Source organism: Octopus bimaculoides, chromosome 28 (genome assembly GCF_046866305.1).
Source record: "Octopus bimaculoides isolate indiv1 chromosome 28, ASM4686630v1, whole genome shotgun sequence".
NCBI classification, from domain to species: domain Eukaryota; kingdom Metazoa; phylum Mollusca; class Cephalopoda; order Octopoda; family Octopodidae; genus Octopus; species Octopus bimaculoides.
This window is the reverse complement of record NC_142955.1, coordinates 7,001,645-7,021,626: the sequence shown is the minus strand read 5'-3', so window position 1 is coordinate 7,021,626 and position 19,982 is coordinate 7,001,645. Positions and strand designations below refer to the sequence as shown.

General features: G+C 37.0%; 1 protein-coding gene across 9 annotated transcripts in view; it reads left to right on the top strand.

Moving 5' to 3' along the window:
- Nucleotides 1-18,144, top strand: part of LOC106870703 (colorectal mutant cancer protein) — a 542,202-nt gene extending 524,058 nt beyond the window's left edge. For 4 of the 9 annotated variants that reach the window (XM_089343919.1, XM_089343926.1, XM_089343922.1 and 1 more), the window contains 4 exons: nt 2,380-2,562; nt 5,876-6,075; nt 11,904-12,006; nt 17,589-17,827. In XM_089343919.1, the coding sequence (XP_089200045.1) occupies nt 2,380-2,562; nt 5,876-6,075; nt 11,904-12,006; nt 17,589-17,669 (567 nt within the window). In that variant the 3' untranslated portion in view covers nt 17,670-17,827. Of the gene's footprint in view, nt 1-2,379; nt 2,563-5,875; nt 6,076-11,903; nt 12,007-17,588 lie in introns of all 9 variants that reach the window. The other 5 variants (XM_089343920.1, XM_089343923.1, XM_089343921.1 and 2 more) reach the window with 3 other exon arrangements.
- Nucleotides 18,145-19,982: the final 1,838 nt, after the last annotated feature.

The window sequence follows — 19,982 nt, the reverse complement described above, 5'->3', positions numbered from 1 at the left end:
CATCAAATACAGAATAGACAACACATCAGAAAGTGATAAGTGCAGAATCTGTGGACAAAATGGTCAAATAGTCAATGAACACCACTAGCCCAGAAAGAATATAAGAGACATAATGACAATATAGCAAGGATTGTCCACTGGACACTTTGCAACAAGTATGGACTTGAAAGAACAAAAAAGAGGTACGAACAAACCTGAAGGCTTCATCAAAAATGATAATGCAAAGATCCTATGGGATTTTATGATTCAGTGTGACCATGAGACAGAAAATAGGAAGCCAGACAGTGTTAATTGAGAAAGAAATCAAACGATGCTGAATCATAGATATAGCATGCCCAGCCGACAAGGTATGTGATAAGGAAGAAAGAAAAGTCGGTAGATATGACAGGTTAGCTTGGGAGGTTAAGCAGTTGTGGTCGATGAAAAAAGTGGTAGTGGTACCAATAATTGTCAGAGCCCTTGGAACAGTGAGTAAAAATCTTGAGACATACATGAAACAAATAAGGACTGCAATAAGGATAGAGCACTTGCTGAAAACAGCACTGCTTGGAACCGCTCGAATACTCCGGATGGTGCTCAAAAAATAAGGGGTGTTACCTTAGTTCACTTCTAGTGAACTAAGGTCCCTTGTTAGGGTTAGGGTTAGGGTAGATATCACTTATATGAACTAAAGGTGTGTTTCTACCCATGTTTACATTGATAAGCACACTCTATAACCGTGTTTACAAGGGGATTTTTAGAAAAAGAATAAAAAATAGTTCACAATTACAGAGAAGACAAAATTCCTTGCCTTTATCATAAGAGAACAAAATGGAGAAAATCAACCAATCTAAATTAAATTGTTTATTATGGTCTTTTAGATACCAAATTAATTTACTAAGCCCTGTACTGTTACATTTATTCCTATCCCTAAATGTAGAGTAATGATTAGAAATTCTTTTAGATAACTGAGATGAAGAACTACCTGTATAAAAAAAGACATCGGCACCTGAAGTTATTTTACACTGGTATATAGAGTTTTTCATCTTAGAATTACTTGACATAAACTTAATTCTGTTGGAATTGACTTCAAAGACAATAACCTTGTTATTAATATTTCTAGGGGCATGGATGATATTAGCTAAATTAATGTTAGTATTAGTAAATGTATTCTTATTGAACAGGCTAATATTATGTGAGGAGATAATTTGTAAGAGATTTTTTGTGTTGGAAAAAACCAATCCTAAATGTGTGCGAATTGATAATAGAGTAATACCTAGAATTCTTTGGAAAAAATTTCAGTTATCTCTCTCTCTTTCACACATACACACATACCAGCAACATTACTCTCTCTGTCTCTTCACACACACTTACAAGAGGAAAGACTTCCGCCTGTCCCCCACCCCATTTTCTCCCAAATTTGTTTATTTAAAAAATTTTTTTTGCCAAAAACCCCTATTTTTGGATACAGAGGTTCTGGAAAATTGCCAAAAATCGACATTGTTAATTTTTACTCCTTTCTCTCCCTCTCCAAATTCTTCAATTTTGACTTTTTTCCCCAACACTAACCCTAACCCTAAAATCCTAACTCTAGCCCTAAAACCCTAACCCTAACAGAAATGTTTTGAAATTTTTGTCCGAATCATAATGTCGATATTTTTCTGCATATTTAGAAAAGAAAAAGAAATCTTTAAAAAAATTTTACAAAAATTTTTGGAAATTTTTTTTCAGAATCATAATCTCCGTACTTTTCCGCATATTTTGAAAAACAAATTCTGAAAAAAGTTTTAAAAATTAAGGAAATGGGGGCGGGGGTGGTAATTTAAAAATGCCGATTTTTGCCAATTTTTTTGCAGATTCGTATTCCCCGTACCCAAAAATGAGGGTTTGTGTTGAAAAAAAATAATAAATTTTTTTGAAAGGGTGGTTTTTTTAAAAATTTCTATGGAAAGCGACGATCTTCTTCAGAAACATAAACAAATACACATGCTTTAAGAAGTGATAAATACAGCTATCATATTGAAAGATCACCCTGTTATTAATGTTTGCCAGAAAAAAATCAGCATCCATCAAATAAAACTGAAAATGTTGCTTAGAGAGAGAGTGTGTGCGTCTGTAGATAGATAGAGAGAGAGAGTGAGGGAGAAAGAGAGAAAGGCCGTGTTCATCAATAAATTGAAAAGGTTTTTGTTGAGAGAGAGAGCGAGGGGCACTGTTTGATACCACTTGATCTCTCATTGTTATTACCATTTTGTCTCATCTCGTTTTTTACTCTTACTTAACTCTGCTACTCTTTCATTGTGTGATTTTGGACAAACTTAGAAACAAGCTCATTGTTATAATAGATTTTCATTATTATTATTATTATTATTATTATTATTATTATTATTATTATTATAGGAAGAAAAGGCTGAACTGAAATCTCAGAACTACCTACTAGAGAAGGAGAAAAAGGCCTTAGATCTTCGGATGAGTGACAAGGAGTCCCAGGGTCAGGCCTATCGTCTCCAGATTGACCATTTGAACAATGAAATCAAGGAACTACAGCATCAGCTCAAAGAACGACACAGTTCCAAACATGCAGTAAGTAACTGTCCCTCCCTCCCTCTCTCTCTCTCTATATATATAATATAAATAATATATTAATATATGCATATATACTTACATATATGTACATACCTACACATATATGTATATATACATGCATATATGGGTACAGGATATCAAAAAAATGCAGACACAATGAGAAACGAAAACATAAAAAACAAAAACATAGAAAACGAACTTTTTTCCGAACAACAGAAAAAATCAAACAGAAAAATGAGACATGCAGCATAAAGAACATTCCCTTCATCAATTGTCCCCTGTCTTATCTTCTCTGCATTTCGAAGGTAAGGACAATAAGCGACTTCGTTAAAACAGTCCTTCCCACAAAGCAAATTAAATAACATTTGGGATTTTTTGCGGAGGGTGAAAGTGGTAACAAAAACTGGACAGTGAGAACAAAACAGCCGTTCATTTTCACTTTTAGACATTGGGATAGGGTATGGATCAAGTCTGGAGTTTTTCATAAAATATTTGAAATTAGAATTGTTCCCCACCATCATATTCTTAATCTCCGTATTTTTCCATGTAGATTGAAAAAATAGATTTCGAAAACAAAGTTAAAAATTAAAAATTTGGGTGGGGTAAGAATTAAAGAATTTGAAAGAGTGGTTTTTTGCAGATTCAGTATCTCCATCATCAAAAGCATAGGAATTCGGTAAAAAAAAAAGGTAAAAAGAAAATCAGAATGATCAGTTTGGGGGTGGGAAGTTGACTGTCCTCCAGTTCCACCAAAGGGGTTAATATGATTTTGGCCAGAAATCACATTTTCAAAATTCTAATTTCCCCCTCTCCACCAAAATTTCCTAATTTTTTACTGTTTTTCGAATTCTGTTTGTTATCTACGTGGAAAAATAGAGATTACAAATGTGGGAAATATAATTTGTTTTTGAAAGTTTAATTTCTCTGAAAGAAATACTCAGCCACCCATCAGCTTTGGGGCAAAATGCAAATGTCCTGTATGGAAAACATAGGAATGTTAGCAAATTGAAGAAAGAAATGGTGGGTGTGTAACTGTGTGTGTGTGTGTGTGTGTGTGTGCATGCCATAGGAAGTTATTTTTGCATACCTTTCTTAATTGCAATTAATTAGTGGAAGTTGTTACTTGCTGACACCATGAGGTCTCCGTACATTATAATCAGAAATTGAAAGAGAGAGATAATGCCTAATTCTACGCATGCATGAAACATGGCACGAAAGTTCTTCAGTTCTTAAAACCTTTTGGGAGAGATTCAGAAAAAATATCTGAGATCTTAGGGGATTAAAGTATATGAGAACCATTAGGTCTTAGTAGACACAACATGTGATCTATTTCTAGCACATTAAATGTCCACTTTACTGGTCATCTTTATTCTGAATCCCTCTGATTCTTTAAATGTGCTAGCTTCCTGGTAATAAATCGATATTAATTAATATCTGATTTTTTACCCTATGTTTTAATTTGATTAACCATAACCAAGTTCTCAAAGTGGATATATGCGACGCAGTAACTATTTTCTGCAGACATATTCCCGGAATTAGCGCGCCAAAACGAAGACTTTTTATTTTTACCATTAAGTTGTAATTAGCAGAACCATATACACGTTTGCCTCTGGGGGTGAACAACTTGTATAGGATTCTGAGAATTATGATTCCATTACAGTTCGCGCTGTAATTAGAGGATATGTAAACCTCATGAGGGGATGATTGCATCCAAGGAAATACTGGTTCAATACCTAGAATTGTTGGGCAATGCAATTCCCTTAAAACAATAGGTATATATTAAGCATATAGTTTATACCCAGTTAAAAGAAGAAAAGAAAATGGAGATAAGGAAGTTAACATTTATTATTAACAAATTGGTCGTCTTCACTTATTACAGCCATTTCAATTAATACTCAACAATTTTATTGCAAATTTGTACCTGGGTAGCACTATCAACTGACACTGTATGAATAAAATGGGCCCCTGTTACCTTTGCTGCTCAGAAGGTCATGTCTGGTCCCAAAGAGCTTTGAAAAATAACACTAAGTTGGCAGTCTACCATACCATCAAAATGACATACCTATTACTTTTGCATAAAACTTAGTGTACCGCCATCACCTACAAACACTTGAGCACTTTCATCAGCAGTGTTTGAAGAACATCCTGAATATTCACTGGATGATTTACATCCCTGACATGGAGCCAATGCAGTGAGTATTGAGGCCCCATCCATCATTACCATATGCACCAGGTTGATCATGAATTCCCAAGCAAATATTATAAACACTCAACTACAACCTAAGCCAAGAAAGTGATTTGAAGACAAAAAAATTGATTGGAATCAGTGAGATTTCAGAACAGGGCTGGGAACACATTAGATTATATAAAAACCTGGAAGCAATGAGTGGTCATGCATAAGAATTCAGCACAAAAAGACAATTCTGTTGGCCCAACAGTTCCTCACCTAGTGTTTGAAGTCTATGGCTGCTTATATATGTCTCATGTAGGCTTGATGAGCCACCAGAGAAGCCAGACAGAAAGTCCTGTTTCCTGTTACAAACTACAGCAATTTTACAGTTGTAGCCAACCTTACACACACTGTCTGCTATAAAACTTGTTAAATCACTCAGGTTTATCTTGGCATATGAGGCTGCACAAAGAAAAATCATCAGAATGATCTGAAACAAGTTCTCTGAGGTGCTGGCAGGATTCAAGAGACATTGTCATTTGCACATGTACAGATTCAGTCCCACTACATATCACCTTAGGAAAGTGTGTTCTACTGTAGCCTTAGGCCAACCAAAACCTTGTGAGTAGATTTGGTAGACAGAAACTGGAAGAGGCACATTGCGCGTTTGTGTGTCTGTGTTTGCCCCCATCACTGATTGACAACCAGTGTTGGTGTATTCATGTCCTTGTGTCTTAGCAGTTCGGCAAAAGAGACTGATAGAATAGTACTAGAGTCGATTCATTTGACTAAAAATTATTCAAGACTGCCTGATCATGGCCGCAGTCTAATGAGTGAAAGAAGCAAAGGATAAAAGATGTGTGCGTGTGTATGTATGAGATTGTTTTATATATGTGTATATTTATCTCACTCTCTTTATGTTTCACTGTCACTGTACCTCTATCTTATACTCATTTTCATTCCTTCCCTAACACTGTCCTTTCTTTCTCTCTGTCTCCTGCTTCTCTCTCTCTCTCTCTCTCTCTCTCTCTCTTTGTTGGTGACTTTTTTCTCTCTTTTCCTGTCTTACTGTCCTCCATACTTTCTCATCCTCACTTCACGCACACTCTCTCTCTCTCTCTTTCCTCCTCTCCTTTTAAGCAGGATGTTGATAATGCTGACAGTGGCAATGTAAGCATAGACAGTCATGCCAATGAGATTAGTGAGGCCCAGAGACGGGAGAAGAAGCTGAAAGGTAGAATACAGGAGTTGATGATTACTCTGGAGAAACTCTCACGAAACTCAGAGATTCGACAGCAACAATCAACGGAATTTGTGAATGACTTGAAGCGTGCCAATTGGTAAGTTGATCTCTTTTTATGTATTTCTATTTAACTTTCAGAGTTTTCATACAGGAAAGCCGACAGTTGTTTTTATTGCATTAACGTGTGTATGTGTGTGTGTACATACACATACACACACATACATGTACATATATATATATATATATATATATATATAGTTTTAGGGAAAAGAACCAAGGTTCATGAACTCATCAATGAAAATCCACTGTCACATATAGAAAAATTAATAATTAAAAGTACAATAAATGAGTATAATATAATACAAAGTAAATATCAAATCAACTTAATCCGTTTGTCTGTCCTTGTTTGTCCCTTCTGTGTGTAGCCCTTTGTGGGTAGTAAAGAAATAACATAGACATCATACACTGAACTGCAAAAGAAACGTGAGACATGTGCGACTGTGAAATATGTTTTAATATGTGACAGTGGATGAGTTCATGAACCTTGGTTCATTTCCCTAAAACTATATATTTATATATATTTTACTCTATAAAGCTCAATTTAATTTCAATTTTTTATAAATTGATTTTAATTGAGTTTTTACCTGTAATTTTGGATTTTGTCCCTAATATTATTATATATATATATATGAAATATAAAAATTGATATCAATATCTTCGAAAATGTATGTTAACACAATGTTTTATATATGGGGGTGTAGGCAGTGTGGGTGGGTGTTTATTTATATATATAGATAGATAGATATATCATCAACATCATCATCATCATTTAATATCTGTTGTCCCCACTGGAATGGATTGGACAGTCTGACTGGGCTGGCATGTTTGAAGGCTGCACCAGACTCCAGTCTGATTTGGCATGGTTTCCTATGGCTGAATGCCCTTCCTAATGCCAACCACTCCGAGAGTGATGGGTATTCTCAAGCACAGCACATCACCGAAGGTTTCGGTCACTAATCATTGATTCTGTAAGGCTCAAAGTTCAAAGATCATGCTTTACCACCTCGTCCCATGTCTTCCTGAATCTACCTTCACCACAGGTTACCTCCACAGTTAGAGATTGGCACTAATTTACACAGCTGTCCTCATCCATATGCATCCCATGACCATACCAGCATAGTCATCTCTCTTGCACACCACATCCGATGTTTCTTATGCCTAACTTTCTCTCAAGATGCTTACACTCTGTTGAACATGCACACTGACATTGTATATCCACTGAAGCATACTAGCTTCATTTCTTTCAAGCCTACACATCCTCGGCTGTCACAGCCCATGTTTCACTGCCATGCAGCATAGCTGTTCGCACACAGGCGGCGAGCTGGCAGAAACATTAGCATGCTGGGCGAAATGCTTAGCGGTATTTCGTCTGCCGCTACGTTCTGAGTTCAAATTCCGCCAAGGTCGACTGCCGCTACGTTCTGAGTTCAAATTCCGCCAAGGTCGACTTTGCCTGTCATCCTTTCGGGGTCGATTAAATAAGTACCAGTTACACACTGAGGTCGATATAATTGGCTTAATCCATTTGTCTGTCCTTGTTTGTCCCTTCTGTGTGTAGCCCCTTGTGGGTAGTAAAGAAATAACATAGACATCATACACTGAACTGCAAAAGAAACGTGAGACATGCGCGACTGTGAAATATGTTTTAATTTCATTATGTCAGAGATAAAGTTTGATAAATCTGATAAAGTCAATTTCTTGGATGCACTTTAACCACAGTCTATGGGTCATTGTCATGTGTTCTGGTAGTGGGCGGATCCAGCACATCAAGATTGTAGGGCATGACATGTTCAATACTGTGTATGCCCTCCCTGGGTGTTCGAAGTGGTCATACACTGTCAGTACATGAAGTGCATGAGGTGGTTCACAAAAACCATTAGCCCCTGTGCCCACATCCTGAGAGAAGCTGCTTCCAGTTCATATGAGTTGTTGGCCTTAGGACCACCTGGTTCAGCCTTCTCTGGATTTCATCCTACAGGGGTTCAATTGGGTTCAAATCTGGGCTGAGAGCTGGCCACAGCATGGTTCTGATGTTGTGTTGACGCAGGAAGTGCATGGGAAGAAGGGCACAATGTGAGGTCTTAGGATCTGGTCAACATGGGGCCCAATTCTCTGATTCAGGCCTATAGCACCCTACTTCACGTGTCTCTTTCCATGACACATGCATCTCTGTAGCATTCATCCCTCCTACGCCACACCCTCACTCTGCCACCCAAGGTGGAAACACAGTACCAGCTCTCGTCAGAGAAGATAATCGACCTCCATTGTTGATGCTACCAATGTCAGTGCTGTGTAGCCCACTGTAGTCGTGCCTAACGGTGGTGAGGATGACGGCAACACAGGTTGTTGGCATCATACCATGTCATCACTAATGGGTCGCTGTCCAGTGCCAGTGGTCTTGTGAGCTTTAATGCTGGCTGGTCTGAAGCAATCACGTAGGTGTTGCAGGTGGATGAAGTTGTCCTGCCTGAGCATGGTCACTCGGGAGCACCCTCTGCCAGCACAGTCTGCAGTGCTGTTGGTGATGTATTGCTGTTGCAGGCAATAGATTGTGCTAACACAGACATTGTAAGCTTTTACAACAACCAGGGAATGCTGCCCTGCTTGCAATCAGCTGGTAGCTTGTTCTCTCTGCACTCCTGACAATCGGGTCATACCTGATGTGTCCAAATTACGTATGCCAGGAATGCAGTTCAAGTTGATTTTTATACACATAACCTCCATGAGATGCCAGCGGTCCTGCCTGGGTGGGGTCACAATTGTTTGCAACAACCACCCATGGCATTCAATACAGCTGCATTTTGGTGTCTCGTTTCAGGGAAAGTTGAAAGGTTATCTGCAATTTGAGTCTCAATTTGGAATATTTACACGTCCACCCCCAAAATAAATTTCAGCATTTACCATATAAAAATGACATTTGAAAAATCGTATTTCTTTTGTGGTTCAGTGTACAATCTGCCTTTCACTCTGAGAGATAGGAGACTAATCTTATTCTCACAGCCATGCTCTCAAAACATCCACCTCCACTACTAACTTGGTCACCTGGATAATGGAAGCTATCAACTACTTGTAGCCTCCCCCCCCCCCAGCAATTGATGGAGTTTATTTTCTGCATATTTTCAGCATTTATTGTATCTGTGCATCTTTCACAAACAAAAGCTAGTTTCCCTGTTAGCCTTCCTCTGATATTGCTGCACTTTTTATGTGTCTAAAGCTTACACTGAGTGCATCTTATGGAGTTTGTACCTACACCTTTTCTACAGATCGAGCTGGGCCATCTACCTGAAGAGGTCTGTGATTTATCTGCCTTCCTACTTGCTAAGGCTTTGGTTTTTGCTTAGTTAATTCTAAGGCCTTTCAATTCTAGACCTTGCTTTCATACCTGGAACTTCTTCTCTAGTTCAGGTAGTGATTCAGCTATGAGAGCAAGGTCATCAGCATAGAGGAGCTCCTAGGGACAGCCTGTCTTAAATTCTTGTTATTGCCTGGAGGACTATGATGAACAAGAGGGGTCTGAGCACCGATCCTTGGTGAACTCCTACTTGTACCCTGAATTCTTCACTGTACTCTTCGCCAACCCTCACCTTACTGGTAACATCCCTGTATATAGCTTGTACAGCTCTCACCAACCACTCATCTATCCCTAGTTTCTGCAATGACCACCAGATAAGGGATCGGGTGACCCTGTCAAAGGCTTTCTCCAAGTCAACAAAGGCTAAGTGCAGAGGTTTATCTTTGGCAATGTATTTCTCCTGCAGGTACCTTACCAGAAATAAAGCATCAGTGGTGCGTCTCTCTGGCACAAAACCAAACTGCATCTCATCTAAGTTATCTCTCTCCCTAATTAGTTGAGCTATGGCTCTCTGCATAACTTTCATCACCTGATCCAACAATGATACCTCTGTAATTATTTCTATCTAAGATATCACCTTTACCTGTGTAGCAGTTGACTATGGTGCTGCTACATCAGTCATTGGGTATGACTCCTTCATGAACCACTTGATTTACAATACAGGTGACTAGACCGTAACCCACACCACCAGATATTTTAAGCTTCTCAGCAGTGATTCCTGATAGGCTGAGGGCTTTTCCTATCTTCATATCCTTAATTACTTTATCTACCATGGAACTGTCGATTCGGGTAGCTGGTCTCTCAATTGGCGGGGTCAACATTTGGCAGACTCTCCTCCTGCCGCTCATTCTTTATGTTCAGTAGCCTTTCATAATGACATTTCCAAGCCTCTTTCTTTGCAGACTCTTTACCTACAAATGCACCATCATCCATGCGGACACATTTCTCTCCTATGACGTCACGATTTTCTCTCACACACTGACTTGCAATCTGAAGCTTCATTTCTTTGGTCCTCACATTGCTGAACATAGGCAAACTTCTTTTCTGCTTCTCCCTTGGTTAGATATACCTGTCTCCTAGCGTCTCTTCTGACAATCTGATACAGTTCCCTGCTACCTCCATTCTTCCTGACCTGTTTCTTAGCTCCAGTAGCTTTGTCTGCCACATTGTTCCACCATCACGTTACCCTAGGTCTGGATGGGACTTTGCACCAGCCACAGATTTAGTCTGTGGTACTCAGCAAGGTATGTCCCTCAGGAAGGTATGTCCCTCAGGAATTCCCAGTTGCCCTCTATGTTACAAGTCTGTAGCTCTTCCTTTTAATCACTTTTCTCAATTAGGATGTCCCTAAGTCTCTGACCATATGAAGGGTTCTTAAGCTTCCAAATCCTTCTTTTCCAAATTGGTTTACTTCTTGGCATCCTTCTGACCTCGTGTCTAAAGTCACTAATGACTAATCTATGCTGTGGAATACCTCTTCACCAGGGAGTGCCTTTGCATCTAAGAGCAACCATGCATCCCACTGTCTGGTGAGAATGTAATTCACCTGGCAAGCATAGACACCTCATTGGTAGGTTATCAGGCTGGCTTCCTGAAGTTCATGTTGCAGATCAAAAGGTTATTTGCATCACAGAACTCCAGTAGCCTTGTTCCCTCTTCATTTCAGGAGCCAAATCTGTAGCCCCCATGCACATCATGGAAGATACCAGGTTGCCGTCCGACATGCCCATTGAAATCCCCAGCCATGAAGAGGAGATGATTGTTACTCATCTTTGAAGTAGCCTGCAGGAGAATATCATAAAGGTGGTCCTTCTGTTCGTTTGGTAGGCCTGTTTGAGGGGCATAGGGAAAGATAATTTTCACTACCATTCTGTAAGACCAGCCTGAGCTTAAGCACTCTATCACACACTCTGATCCACCCATTTCTCTGCAAGAAGTATGCTCACACCATCTACTCTGTCACTGTTATCTTTCCAGATTTTAACCTATGTATCTTGCCTGTGAGGAACCTGGCTGAAACTTCTCTCCACCTTACCTCTTGAATGCAACATACATCAACACACCTCCATTCAAGCATCTCAACAATCTCGCTAGACCTACCTTTCAATGTGTCTACATTGATAGTGCCAACTCTGATGCTTTAACCTATTCAAACATGTTAAAAATTGAGGCTTTTGAGGATCATGGCAAAGTATGGAAACACAAGAGAGATGTAATACAATTTGAAAAGTTATTAAAAGATTTAAAGAATTATAAACCACAAAAGTTTTTTTCACTCAAAATACATGTTAGCATCACATGTAAGCATGGTAGTATTACAAGTTAGATATGAGAATGATGAGCGATTAAAAGCTAGAAAAATTTCTTAAACTGGGCATTTCGTGTGGTATGATAGAATCAACATACAGCGAAACAGGAAAGTGAGATTTTGGAAGACCAGAGGATTCTTAAATAGTTTACAACCGGAAGTGGTCAGCATCATATAACTTCTTTATTCTTCTTATATTTTTCAGTGCCTTGATATCAGCTTTTGAAAAAGCCAAGAAAAAATACCAGAGCCGCTTGAAAAAGATGGAAACTCAGATGCAAGAGATGAAGAAACAGTATGAAAAACAAGTGAGTGTTCTGTTGTCATCTAGTATATATAAATCACTGTATGTGTGTGTATAATAACTAACACATACATTTCCACAATTCTCAACTGATTTTCACCAATTTTTACACACATTAATTATGTCCTAAGGATGGTCGTGCTCTATAACATTTTGCTCAGAGCTCCCACATAAATGGATGTAAATGGACATAGTTTTTTGTATGTAGGGTCTTCCATACTTTTTATAAAAGTGAAAGGATTTTGTCTATTTATTTATTTCGACTGCCTACCTAAAACGGTAATATAACACGTGTTATGTCTCCGGTAATTTTCTTTCGTGTAAATAGATGTTTATGTTAATTTAAAAGATTTATCCGAAAAATGTGATTTAGCTGTTATTTTTAGCAAAACACGTGGGCGAAGGTAAAAAATATGCACATCTGGTGTTTAGGGTTAGAGTTAGGGTTTAAGGTTAGTGTTAGGGTTTAGGGTTAGGGTTAGGATTAGGGTTAAACTGAAAACGGATGGTGTGTGTATTCTTTACCTCCATCAAACATGTGTTATGTCGCTGGTAATTTTCTTTCATGTTAATTTAAAAATTTGCCAGCAAAATCTAATAAAATGACAATGTTCCAAAAGATGTACATGTTTATATGTTATACATGAAAATAAGAGTGAACAAAATATACTTTAAAAAACAACTATATTTTGTAGTCATTATCCATAATTTACTCCCCAAACGCTTCAGCAGGTCTACTTTGCATCGCTTGCAAACTTATATGTTCTATGATCATTATAGTGCAACTACTTCCACAATAATCAGCTTTCAATTTGATTTTCCATTCCTAGGTTAATCAGAAACATAGATAGCCGTGCTATTTATAAACCTTCGTGGTAGTTCAGTTATTTGATGAAAAAATATCACCAAAGCAACTTAAACCATCCAAAGGATGGGTGCATTTGCTAGTTTTTTTATATATTTATTTATATATTTGTTACTGCAATCATACTAGACCTCCACTGTAAAGTTTTATAGTTTTAATTAATTTAAGTGGATCATATTATATTAGCCCCAGGACATAGTTCAGTCTGTTGCTATATGTTAATGGTGAAGGGTAAGTAACCATTATATTTTTATAGAAACAGATGCAACTCAATGCACCAGTACACATGCATGCACAAACACATATACACACACATAAATAGGTGGACAGGTACAGAAATATAATTAGGGCTAGAGAGACTCAGGGAATTAAACCATGCTGGAAAAGAAGATTATGGAAGCTCAAAGACCTAGCAAACCAACAAAACTCTAGAGACATTCTACTGGAAGCCTATGCCAGCACACTGAGTGGGAACACAGGGGGCTCACTCAACAACATAGAAGTTAAAATCTTGTCCACACAGATGCAATGCTTAGACAAATTACGGAAGCTACCCACATAACAGAAGATAAACCTAGCCTAAATAGAAAACTAGAATGGAACACTAGCAAACCCCCCACACATACACACACCACAACCTATGACAGAATAAGATCCCCATAAACTGATAATATGAAACTAATACAATACACAGATAAATAAATGGAATTAAATAATTATATTTATAAACAAAATAAATTAAATTCATACAAAAAAAAGAAAGAAATGAAAAAGTAAGTAGATAAAAACAAATGAATAAAATAAGTAAAAGTAAATTTGACAAATGTGAATAAACATGGGATACTGATAATGCAGGTACCATACACATTCCCACACACACTTATTACACATAGACGCACACAAGGATATATGCATATGCAAATAAAGACACATACAACAAGAATACAAAATGGCAGATCATTAGTAAGGAGAGATACTAAAAAGAAAGAAGAAAATAAAGGACCACTGATGAGGTCACAGAAGTGTGACAAAAGAACTCTGGCCAAAATACAATTAATATAAAATAAAGCTGAAGCAAGTGAGCACCAAATATATAGTGCGTGTGTTTCCATTGGCTAAAGTAGCAACATGACCATCCCCAAATACAACAATATTTGTTTCAACACACAAATTCACATCAAGAATCTTGCAAAACGAATATATAAACATGTGTGTATATATATATATATATATATATATATATATATATATATATATATATATATATATATTTGTTTTTACATTTAAATATGACAAAAACAGTTTTACATTAATCTTTTGTAGAGTACTAAATTTATCCTTAAACAAGAATAATGTTGGCAGTGACATCAAAGCTTCAGCCAGTTAAGCCATTGTAAGACTGTGATACATTAGAGTTAATCTTGGCTTTATATAATGTCTGTTTATATAGTCTTCCTTGAGTGAGTGGATCTGAGTGGAGTAGTAATCAGGTTTTAGGATGGGTTGTTATGGAGAGGAGTTTTGGAGAAATTTTTATTGATTAAATTTGGGATTTAGAATTTATTTATGCATATAGAGCTTTATAAGCAAGTGTGTATGTTTGCGTGTGTCCCTTTTGTAGACACATGATGTGTTAGTAGTTTAGTTATATTTTGACTAAGTGGATTTAATCTTTTACTTTGACAATGTAAATGTCAAAGATACAGAGTCCAGTATTTAAAACATCAATAAGCTGATGTGTAAACTATTTTGTAATGGAATTTTTTTAGGGGTTTGCAAAGAACATAAGTAAATCCTGTTTTAGCTGGTCAATTTATTTACTTGTTATTGTTGAGCATTTCCTATTTTTATTAGGACAGTGTTGGTTATTAGTCAGGCATGCTATGGTGTTGTTAGTATAGAAAATTGTTTCTCTTGTGCTTTCATCATCATCCAGTGTTCTAAATCAAGTTTTGTGCCCATTAACGGGGGGTGGTCAGATCTACCTCAATGCCATAGAAACCACCCTCAAACCATCTCACCATTTTGCCTGGTTTTGGGCATCCTCCTTTTTCAAACCAACCCTCCCAATCTCCTCCTCCACCTTTTTCTCTGTCTACCTCACTTTCACACTCCATTTACCTCAAATGCAATCACCCTCCTCAGAACAAGCTCTTCATCCCTCCTCAATACATGCCCATACCACTTCACTCCATTCGCCCTTGCCAGCTGATACACCAATTCCTCCAATCCCAGCATTCCCATCAAATCCTCAGTGCTCCACTGGTTCCACCAGCCCTCCAGCTCCTTTCTCACATCTTCCACAAACAAACTCTCTCGCCAGTCTTGGGATCACCTTCATTTTCATATATCTACCATGAATCCATTTCCCACATCTCATACATAACACTGCATTTGCCATTACCCTCCTCCCACATACACCACATGGATCCACCTTACTCACCAACACTTCTCCTTCCACCCCACTCACCATCACCTTTGTCTTCCCGCAGTTTACCTTCAAACCCTTGCTTTCAAATGCCTCCTTACATTTCCCAAACTCTCCCCTCAATCCCTCCATTGTCTCACTCATCAGAACAAGCTCATCCACATACAGTATCTCCATTATCAATCCCTCTCTCGCACTCTCCATCACCACATCAGCCACTATCACAAACACCAACTTTCACTGCAAACTCCTCCGACAGCTCTCATCCAATTCTAACTCTTGTATTTACCCCCTCATACAAACTCATCACTAACCTCGATGTTCATGAAAGGATTTGGTTAGGTGTAGAGGTTGATGATCTGTATGTTTCTCTCGAGGGGCTCATTGAGCAATTTCATTAATATATGAAGATTTTAACCCATGTGGAGGCAGTATTTGTGAGCTATGTGCTTATAAATATTTCTCTCATTCTGTTTCAGAAGTAGTATTTTATAATGTGTTATTTTGGGCCCCTGGATATATGCACTATAAAAGGGGTGTATATATTCATGTATATAAAAAATATATATTAAAAAATTGAAAATATGACAATGTAAAATTTAAGAAAGAAAAGGAAGAAAATAATTAAAAGAAGGAAAAGAGTGTGTATGTAGGTAAACTTTTAATTTGTAGAGTACTAGTTTAGTGTAAAGATGTGAAAATGTATTTTTATTGAATATTATTATGGTGGTAGTTTATAGGGGAGTGGTGTTGGTGAGAAATTAATGTGTAAAGCCATCAGAAAAAAATTATTGGTTTGAAATGTTTTAGTATTTTAAAGATTTTGTGCTTCCATAGAAACTAGCTCAGAGTTTGGTCCATGAATATTAGAATGTGGTAGGATTCATTAGTACAAAATTGGCATGTGAATGTACTTTCTAATTTGGATGGGGTATTTTTTAAATTTTAATTTGGATAGGGAGTGCCATATCATTTTTCCTGTTTGGGTTGCATGTGTGTTGTATTGTGTCTTAGACTGGTTTGCTATCAATCCTATATATGGTATTGTGTTTGTGGTTACTGTTGCACTTCATACAAATTTTTTTGAGAGACAGTTTCCTTCTAGAGGGCAGGATGAAGGCATTCTAAATTTGCAATTGTTATTATGTATGTTTTAGGTATTCTCTTTTAGATAATTTTTGGTGGTTGTAATTGGCTACAATTTTTTTTTAATAACAATTTTTTGCTGTGTTTGTTTATTAGTTTGCAGTATTTGTGATTGGGGCTGGAAGTGTTTTTGCAAGATTTTGAAAAATAATTTAGCTATTGATGTGGAGATTTGTATGTTGAAAGGGGGATTAAACCTGATGATTTCTTTTGTCTATTCTTACATTTTTTATTAATTGTGTGAGGTTTGTTGTTTATATATTTTGTTTTTCCTCTTGTAACTGCTGTTGTTTGGAGCTTTGTTATATGGGATTGCTATTTTGTTTTGTAGTTTTTCATTTTAAGATAAAGAGGAAATCCTAGAAATTCTTTACTGGGTTTTGATAATGTTTTTGGGATGGCTGGATAATTTTTCATTATCTTGTAAGTCGATGATAATGTCTAGAAAGTTGACTGACTTTAGTTATGTTTCCACTGTAATAGAGAAACCCATGTCTTTGAAGTTCCTTCTTAAATTTATACGACTGTGTACTTCTCCTAAGGAACCACATCACGCAAAAAAAAAACTGATAAATACAAAGTTGCTTACAATACCATAACCCCAAATTTAATCAATAGAAATTGCTCCAAAACTTCTCCATAACATCCCACCCTAAGATTTAATTACCACTCCACTCAAAACCACACACCAAAGGAAAATTTTAACCACACTCCAATTGTCACTTGTGGCATGGTTTCTATAGCTAGATGCCCTTGCTATTGATAACCACTTTGCTGTGTGCTGGGTGCTTTTTACATGCCACTGGTACAAGTGCATTTATGCAGCACCAACATGAGTGCATTTCACATGGTACCAGCATGGAGGCTTGTATGTATGCATTTTAGTTTCTGCTTATTGATAAGATTTTGGAGGGGTTTCTTGGTGATTTTTTTTTTTGTTTTTGTTTGTTCTTTATATATGACATTGCAAGTTTTTTTGGTTTTTTTTTTTTTTGTATATTTCCCTAAGTCCATCATGCGTTCCCTAAAGATCTGCAGTGTGTTACTGCCATCACTCACCTAGGAGTGCATCTTTGTGATTTGTTAACCATATACAGCCATGCCTCTATCCAGTTATGACATTCATATATTCTTTCTTTCATTGCAGTTGCGTCAAAATGAGAATCGGCCAGCATTGCCAGATGACAAGACTCATGCTGCTGCCTCTACAAATGAGACATCCCTATAGCAACACACCACACACCCACTCCCAATCCCTTCTCCTACTACTACTCCCTTTTGAATTCCATGGCAGCCCATCCTCTCTCCACCATTATCACTAGCCTGCCCACCACCAACAACGCCTTTATTTATTTCAAACTACTTTTTACAACTTATTACTCACCCCACTCCCTTTACACACATTCAACACATATTTTTCGCTTGTTTTATATAAAATATATATGTGTGTGTGTGTGTGTGTGTGTGTATATATATATATATATATACGTAATTATGTAATATATGTGTATATTTGTGTTTGAACACACACACACATATTCTTTACCGGTTTCAGTCATGCTGGAGTACTGTGCTGAAGAGATTAAGTCAATCATATCATCTTCAGTGGTTATATCAGAGTAGTGTCTGACAGGTTAAGTTACCTTTTGATATGAAGGGATGCAAAACAAGTCAATCTACAAACAAATTACAAATATACACTCATAAACACACACACTTACACACATACATATACACACTCATATACACATACATGTATACACACTCATAGATAGAGGTACCTTTTCTTTTCTATTACTTTTCTCAGTCATCGGATTGCAGTAATGCTGAGGCATTGCCTTGAGGAATTTTAGTTGATATATATATATATATATATATACACACACACACACACACACACACACACACACACAATTTTAACATGCAGTTTTCCATGCTTGCATGGGTTAGATTTTTTTATACCTGGATGTCCTTCCTGTCACCAAACCTCACCTATTTCCAAGCAGAGTGACATTTGCCCATGGACAGACTTATTTTCATAGAATATTGGAAATGAATGACACTGCTTGTATGAACAAGAGTCACATTCATTTACAGCTACCACATGATATGAAAACAAAGAAAGATATACATACACTCATACATGCACAACTAGCTTCTTTCAGTTTTCATCTACTAAATCCACTTATACTAATATCTTTATTTACTTGTTTCAGTCATTAGACTGCAGCCATGCTGGGGCACTGCCTTGAAGAACTTTTAGTTGAACAAATTGACCCTGTTACATAAAAAATTTTTTAGCCTGGTACTTATTTGATCGATCGCTTTACTGAACGCTAACTTACAGGAACATAAACACACCAACACTGGTTGTCAAGCAGTGCTAGGAGACAAACACAGGCACAAAGACACACACACATATATATATGAAGGGCTTCTTTCAGTTTCTGTCAATCAAATCCACTCACAAGGCTTTAGTTGTTCCAAGGCTATTGTGCCATACAGTGGGACTGAAGTGGAACCATGTGGTTGGGAAGCAGCAAGCTTCTTACCACACAGTCATGCTGTACCATTATCACATTTACTGTAAAGTTGTGATAACCACTACACAAAGTTAATATCACAACTTTGATTGTACAAATTAGCTGAGATTACACAACTCAGTGGTCTCCTGTCAGAGTGGATCACAGTATCATAATATGATGTTATATATAACATCATAATATAGAAAACAGAAATATGTTTTATCTTTCTTTTATCTTTTATTTGTTTCAGTCATTGGACTGCAGCCATGCTGGGGTACTGACTGGAATGGTTTTGTCCAGGGGTTCTCAATCATTTTTTATCTATGGATCCCTTTCATTACTTTTTTTTTTTTTTTTTTTTGTGGATCCCCATAACCACAAAACATTTAAACACTACTTCTATGAAAACTTCTTTCAATATATATATATATATATATATATATATATCATCATAAATATAAGGGATTAGCAATTGAGTTGCTTCTCCAACATACTGAAAATTCAGAAACAGCAGTCAAAGAACTACTGATTCTAAACTACAAATTTGTAGTTTAGAATCAGTAGTTCTTTGACTGCTGTTTCTGAATTTTCAGTATGTTGGAGAAGCAACTCAATTGCTAATCCCTTATATTTATGATGATAAATGGTCTTACCGATAAAGGTTTATTTCATACTGAACTACTTGGCAAAATTGTTAATTGTTAATTCTATTATTAATTGACGATTCCCTGCCCTCATTTCTTGTATATATATATATATATATATATATATATATAGTTAAGCAGGCCAAGTGCTTCAAGGGTTAAGCTTGGGAAAGGACCAGGAAAACACTGGTGGTGTAGAGAGGGAAGAATCATATTTATTGACAAACTGCTAGTCCTCCTGAAAAAACCTTGTGCAAGCCTACACTTTGGAGAAGATCATTTCAGAAAAAGAGGGACAAAGAGAGTGTGAATGTGAAGATAGGGGAGAGCAACTGCTATATGTCTAGTCAGACTTTGGATCTGCATCTGAAA